This window comes from Spinacia oleracea, chromosome 5 (genome assembly GCF_020520425.1).
Source record: "Spinacia oleracea cultivar Varoflay chromosome 5, BTI_SOV_V1, whole genome shotgun sequence".
Lineage (NCBI taxonomy): Eukaryota > Viridiplantae > Streptophyta > Magnoliopsida > Caryophyllales > Amaranthaceae > Spinacia > Spinacia oleracea.
The window spans coordinates 3,670,888-3,678,186 of record NC_079491.1 but is presented as its reverse complement, the minus strand read 5'-3'; the positions used below and the strand labels follow the sequence as shown (position 1 = coordinate 3,678,186).

At 34.9% G+C, this 7,299-nt stretch overlaps 1 protein-coding gene across 1 annotated transcript; it reads right to left on the bottom strand.

The window, feature by feature from the left end:
• Positions 1-2,097: 2,097 nt before the first annotated feature.
• On the bottom strand, positions 2,098-6,990 carry LOC110781607 (probable galacturan 1,4-alpha-galacturonidase SALK6). Its single transcript, XM_021985753.2, has 4 exons — positions 6,879-6,990; positions 3,621-3,709; positions 3,071-3,394; positions 2,098-2,961 (listed from the first exon to the last, which is right to left on the bottom strand). Exons 1-4 carry the CDS (start codon positions 6,988-6,990, stop codon positions 2,173-2,175), a joined length of 1,314 nt encoding a protein of 437 aa, XP_021841445.2. The 3' UTR covers positions 2,098-2,172.
• Positions 6,991-7,299: the final 309 nt, after the last annotated feature.

Here is a 7,299-nt window from a genome sequence, read left to right as displayed (position 1 = left end):
TTCTTACGGAGTACTTATGTTAATGAGAATTTATGGTCAAATCTTTTAGGGACAGAAGAAGTATCCGGTAACGCTAGAATGTACGGAGTAAAGGTTAGGGAGAAGTGCGCAAAGGGACCCACTTGTGAGTGTGCGTCAGCTGGAAACGTGGCTGGTATATATTGATGCACGAGAGAGACTAGCTAGCTAGATGTTATTGGTAATGGAGAAGAAGCTTTCCTAATTGTAAACCTCGTTACCTTTTTTGCCTTTCCTAATTGGTCATTTTTTTACCTAGAGATAGATTGAGTCATTGAGCTTGTCACATATTCAATTATTCATGCTACATTGCTACTGTGTTTATTTACAGTTTTTGCTGTTTGCAGCTTAAGATGCAGTAGGCGGGGACACGGCCCTTGAATTGATACCGTCCACTACAAACCGTGTTTGGCCGTGGCCCGTGGGCCGGGCTTTGTGTTGTATTTTATGAATAAGTATGATGATAATGCACGAAACGACAAAATCATGCTAAAAGAAGTGAATTTGGCTTAGACACGCATGAGTGCATGATGCATTTAGCGAGTCTGGGCTAGCTAGACTTAAAGCACGCGGGCTCAACACGAGACATGATCCACATCCATCTTTATTTACAGTAAGATATTATAAATGCTAATTGTCACATTTTTATTTTAATAACTCGATTCCTTTATTTTACAAATGTACGTCTCTTATGACTAACTTGAGTGTGTTTCTCCATATATATATACTAGTACAACTTATTTAGAATTATATAAATTTTATCAGAATTTATATATTGATCTAAACTTATATTAACTACTCGTATTTATTTAATCAATTACTTTATTTGAAATTTACTGAACGTGCAAAAGAGTGTCATTATTCATTTGGATTTATTTTGTCTAAATTTATAATTTTTAACTTATTACTCCCTCCGTCCCGGAATACTCGACCTGGTTTGACCGGAACAGAGTTTAAGGGATTTGAATTGACTTATTTAATTTAATAGGTAGTAGTTGACAGTGGAGTATTATTTTAATGTAGTTAGTGGAAAATGTGTAAAGGGGTGGGGTTGGGGAGAGTATGGGTTGAATTTTTAATTATTTTTTGTATGAAGTAGGGTGTAGGTGGGTTAATAGGGGTGGAGTGAGAAATAATATAATATTGTTAGAATATTTTCATTTTTAGAAACAGGTCAAGTATTAAGAGACGACCCGATAAGGAAAACAGGTCAAGTATTCCGGGACGGAGGGAGTAGAACTTATGAAAACAAGTTGAATGTACACACGACACACCCTTAAAAGAAAACTACGTACTCTTGAAATGCAACAACAACAATTTTTTTAAAAAAAACATGACTAGTATAATTTGTCATGGTTCAAAGACAATAGGCTAAATAATGAGTGTATATTGAGAGTTTAAGACGGGTACTCTGTACTCATCTATTGTGAAGGAGAGAAGTTGCACAAAGATATCAAGTTGCATGGTCGATGGTAGTGTACGTTATTGTGCCAAGTATAACACCTAGTTGAAGACTTGAAACCCTTCAAGGTGTATAACCACGTACACATAAACTCAATTAGAGTCCGATAACTAATTAGTAACAATCGGAGTATCCTTTTTAATCAAACACTTGCTCGTGCCTCTACGAGCCTCAAGACACTCATTACGTACAAGGGTTGCGTCCTTGCGCCAAAAAGGCAAGTGTGTGTGGCACAGATCTGGTGTTAAAACATTCGAACCGTGGTACATGGCTTCAAGAGGTACCAGGGGAGTAGTCTTGGTAAATGTGAAGGAAGAAGTTTTTTTTATTTTGAAGAATTCATAATTCTGCATTTCTTAAATACGAAGTAATAACTATTCAAGTCTAACCGGTCCAAAATCGCCCAGTCCCGAATTATAAGGGACCGATCTCTGCACCAATAATCTCTATAATTTCGGTTCCGGTCCATTTTAGTTTTCGGTCTGGATCAGATTGGTTTTGGACCGGTTCACACTCCAACTAACTCTACTACGAGTATGTTCTTAAATGGTAAATCAGAAGGTTATTGTGAAGTTTTCTCCTCAAAAAAATTATTTCATATTGATAGTTAGGGAAAAGGGACATGATTTTAAAGTGACACGATCGAAATTTAGTAGCTTTACATTCACATGAAATACATAAATATATACAGATTACTCTGAGTCTGCTTCAGTTGCTTCAACAATTGGGATAGCAGGTGCATCACAAGCTCGTGGGTTCTGTTTTCCAGTAAGAATAGGCTTAACAAATTTACACGTTGAAACCGCGGGACCATCTTTGCCATTGTATGTCAAGTCTATTTCACTGAGTTCCACTTTGTCACAGGGCACGCCGCTGCTGCAAATCAGCTGCACAGCGTCCTTGGTACCTGATATTCCCTTCACGTTCTTGAACCGAATGTAAGCAATCTTAACTTTGGACGGAGTCTTTTTGTTGCAATGATTTTGGGGGCAATATTCTTGATCAACAATGACAGGAAATGTAACATTTTGGATAGTGATACCCTCAAAATGCAGCAAAGTGGCAGAGGATACATAAGAGTCGGGCCATGTTTTAACTCGAACACCATTCATAGTGTTCTTGAATGTACAATCTCTTACAGTGATATTTGACACTGGCTCCTCATTGGGGTATCTACCTAGACTCCCCACGCTAATGCCGTGGCCAGGACCACAAGTGACATGCTCAACAAGCATGTTCTTGGACCCATCACCGAAGGAGATACAATCATCTCCAGTGGCAATTTTGGCTCCTCTAATGGTAATGTCACTTGAACGTCCAATGTGAATGCCGTCTGTGTTAGGGCTGTCTCCTGGGGCGATTATAGTCATGTAAGTCATTTCCACGTTCTTACACCCTTGGAGGGTCATGTGAAATAACTTGCTGTTTAGTGAAGTTATGCCCCTAATTTTTGAATTCGTTAGCGAGTTGAACCTAAAGTTCTGTAATACAAAGCATAAAAAGTTAGTAATTGTATATCATTTTGCAAACAATATTGGCATCCTAACATTCCCATGCCAAATATATTTCCATGATCTAAATTGGACTTACATGAGGAAGGGAGTGGCAACTGTTGTCATTCTTTACACAATGGTTACTTTTCCAACCTTCTTGTCCTTGGCCATCAAACACTCCTGCTCCTTTTGGTGCTGTGATTGTTAGACTATCGACGTTATCTATCTCAAACCATGCATCTTCCCCCTTAAATGATTCCAAATTTGGAGAGGCCATAAAATTGCCTAAAATTTCTATTATAGTTGGTGCCTGACATGGACCTTTAAGCGTAATAGGACCTAGCAAGTATCGTCCTTTAGGAACTAACACCTTGCTTCGTTTTTTTGATGCACATGCATCAGTCCACGCGCGCAAAAAATCCTAAAAACGATCAACAAACCAAATACTATAAATTAAAAAATGGAGTTATTAGATTCTATACGTAAGTAATTTTTTAAAATTCTATTATTACACTGCATGATGTTATGTGATGGAAAATGTCGCCTCATTTCTCAAAAAAAGTTATCCCATAAATCCTTACGTAGTTTCAAATTAGAAACTAGCTTCTCTTATGATTTTACATTGATTTTGTCTAGTATTCCTTTACCTTTGCAACATCAGTATCAGGCTTAGCTCCATTCTTGGTTATGTCAAAAACAATGGTATCACCCTGAGGAACGAGCACACCTTTAATTCCTAGGACGAGCAAATAAAATGCAAGGAAAAAAAATGTACAAGTGTAATTTTATTTAGCAACCATTTTGTTCTTAGTTATAAATACTTTTTGTGCTTTTCTTTGTTAAAAATTTCGATTAATATATAATGATCCCGGAAAGCATAAAATTAGGGAACATAACTTATTTAATTTTCTAAATACGGAGTATATCACTGGATGTAGAACATAAGTTAACCATAATCTATATTAAGAATTTAATCCATTATAATTAATTACTATTTATTTACAATCTAGCTTTTGCTCCCGGGCGATGCACCGGGTCGTTACATGGAAAACCATATTGATACTATTACATACAAAAATATGATTGGATGCTACTGTAATTTTGTTATATTTACTATTTTGTAATTTATTATATTTTGTTTGGGAAAGAAAGACATCAAATATGACTTATATCTTGGTGGAGTATAAACAATTTTTTTTATTGTATGTAAATGCATATCATGGAGAAAGACCATTTAAATAAGGGGAGAAGGAGAGCGCCATGTGGCATATGAACTTTATTATAAACACCTTTTATATATATATATTACGTGTAAGACCCTATTCTTTAGAGCTGAATTAAACTGAACTGAACTGAAAAGAACTTAACTTAATAAGTAATTAATAAGGAATAAGGAATAAGTAATAAGTAACAAGTAATAAATAATAAATAATAAATAATCAATACTAATAATATAATGATAATTAATAAAATAATAATAATAATTAATACTCCCTCCGTCCCAGATTAGTTGTTACACTTACCTTTGCACAAAGTTTTAGGTGATAAGTGGTTGTTTGGTTATCAATTGTTATTTTATTGAAAAAGTAGATGGGATAGGAGTTAGTGGAGTAATTTTTTAATTGAATGAGAGAGGGGGTGGGGACAAAAAGAAAATTAGTGGGAAGAGAGAGACAATATAATAATTGTGGGGTCATTCCTGATTTAGAAATGTAACAACTAATCAGGGACGGACGAAAAAGGAAAATGTAACAACTAATCTGTGACAGAGGGAGTAATAATTAATATTACTAATAATACTAATACTACTACTAATAATAATAATAATAAGTATGCGGCACGTTGTAGGGCTTTGGGTTACGGTTTCTTACCTTTTTCCTTCTCTTCTTTTGGGGAATTAGAGAAAGGGGTTGTTTCTTTGCTGAAGCGGGTCCAGACGTACTCCAGGGCTCAAGATATTGGGGCGCGGGCAGCTGCCCACATTTTCTGCAGGATCTGGTTTGCCATAGCTAGAGGAGTGGGGGCCCAGATTGTATCTCGGCTCCCCTCCAACTTCTTGTAGTTCACCTGATCTTTGTAGCTTGTTAAACTTGTAACGTTTTAGTGTTTTCCCATAATAATAATAATAATAATAATAAATAATAATAAATAATATAATAGAAAAATAATAATATTATTATTAATGTTTAAACTTATCGAAACTTATCTGAACTTATTGAAATTTATTGAAACTTATCTGAACCTATTGGACCTGAAACTTAATTTTTTAAGGTGAAGAGAACGCCCCCTTCCTCATCTTCGTATGATCATAACTTCAACAAATATGAAGTGATCAGGTACTAGTCTTGGTATAAGACTATAAGGAATGAGGATGTTCTACAATATTTTTCAATAAGAATTTGGTGTAGGAACATGGCAGGTTCTTAGTTGCTTAGTTCATGAGATCATGAATCTCCTAAAAGTGTGATAGATTCCAATTCTAGTTTTGGGTGTTGTATTAGGTGCTTAACCTGATTGATTAAGTTATAACATGACACGTGGTAGATGAATCATTGGCTATGACCAAATATAATGGGAAATAAAGGGAAGGTTAGGTTTAAGTATTATGGAGTGTTTCTATACTTTTGTAGACCAGGATCATGCTTATATTGAACTTTGATTCTTTAAGTAATACTATAGTAGGTTAATGTGTTCTTCAAATAGTTTTCTATATGATTATAGAATATAGCCAAAAACATACCCGATCAAAAGGCAGGCCGGGCTACAACTGATAAAAATTATGCTAGTTAGTTCGAATCGTCCGGGCTGACAAACTTTGGGTCGATTTTTTCTGCCTAAAACTCACTATTTCAGGCCATTTTCAGGACGACCCGATTTACAACTAAAATTTCACATATCAGTTGTCCCAAACACACCCAAAAGAATTTTAAATTCGTCTGGGTCAGGCCGGGTTCAAAAAACAGGCCTCAAAATTATGTCTAATTAAAACACAATATTTGTCGAGACGCGTGGAGTCATGATGATCAACAATTTGAGCCTAACAAAAACTGTTTTGATTTCATGTAATATTCACGTTGGCCATTTTTTGTGATTCGTATGTAAGAAAATTTTAGTCATGTGAGTTTATGTTAGATTTGTATCTATATATATTTTCTAAATATTACTTTTTTAATTTTTACTTGCACACGATGTGAGATATTAAGAGTCAAAGTAATGGTCAAAGGAGTAAAAGTCAACCATGATTCGATATTTCCGAAACAGATGAGGTATACTAATTATAATCAAATTTTACGAGGGACGGAAAATTAAAATTTTATGTTAGTAGATCGATCTGTCTCTTACAGTCCACAACAAAGATCCGTCCGTGCTTAATAAACATATGACGAGAAACTTATGTGATATTTTAGTTTTAGTTGATAAAATTTAACTCGTATTATTAGTTTGAGTTACAAAATTACGTCTCACTAATTTGCATTATTTGATACTCCGTTATTTATAGTACGCCAAAAATGAAAAATACTTTATAGCTTGAAGCTTAATGTTGCCCACCCACATTTAAATAAACGTCATTATTGTGTTAATGAAAAAGACCAACATTAATTTACTTATGTACTCATCCAACTAATAATTGGACATATGAAGGTAAATGTTGCAATTATAGCTGTTTAATTCTATAATATTCATCTCTCTGATGCAAGCTTGTAACTTAACAAGGAATTTGCACATCACTTTTTTTGAAATAAAATTATTTCATTAACAAAAAGTCATACAACATTTACAAAAGAAATCTGAATCTATCAAATACATTACAAATCGAATCAAATAAAACTCGTTTTTTGCAAAACTACGATCATCGCGCATCGAACATCTTGTATACCCTCTAACACATCGTTGTTTGATACAACCTTCAACGAGGGAGTCTTTTGATCTGTTGTGATTTTGATATTGAATTAAACCAGATTCAATTGATTGTAGATGTAGAACTGATATCTGCTGCGACACCGCACAAATCTTCATCGCTGAATCAATTTCTCCTGCGAAATTAAATAATATTCTCCCTCGTACACCAGAAATTTAGGATCCTCTAACTTAAGAAAATTATCCCTAAGAGGAGAAGAAAAAACCATGTCTTTCGAGGGAGAACAATTCCTCGCACAAGGAGGAAGTATTATTAAAACCCTAAAACTCAAACAAAATTAGAAAAAGAACAACAAAATAAAAAGACCGGGGCTTTCCACCGATAAAATCGATGGAAGCCCCTTCAAAATTCACTAATGGAGGCTAGGGTTTGAGAGAGGGAGAGGAGGGAGAGAGCGGGAATTTGCA

Bases quoted from the DNA above. Each gene is read 5' to 3' on its own strand.
- LOC110781607 (XM_021985753.2), bottom strand. From the start codon at position 6,990: ATGAAGATTTGTGCGGTGTCGCAGCAGATATCAGTTCTACATCTACAA. The intron at 3,710-6,878 runs GTTGTATCAAAC...TGCTCGTCCTAG, and splicing joins AAAAGACTCCCTCGTTGAAG to GAATTAAAGGTGTGCTCGTT. The intron at 2,962-3,070 runs GTAAGTCCAATT...TTTGTATTACAG, and splicing joins GTTGCCACTCCCTTCCTCAT to AACTTTAGGTTCAACTCGCT.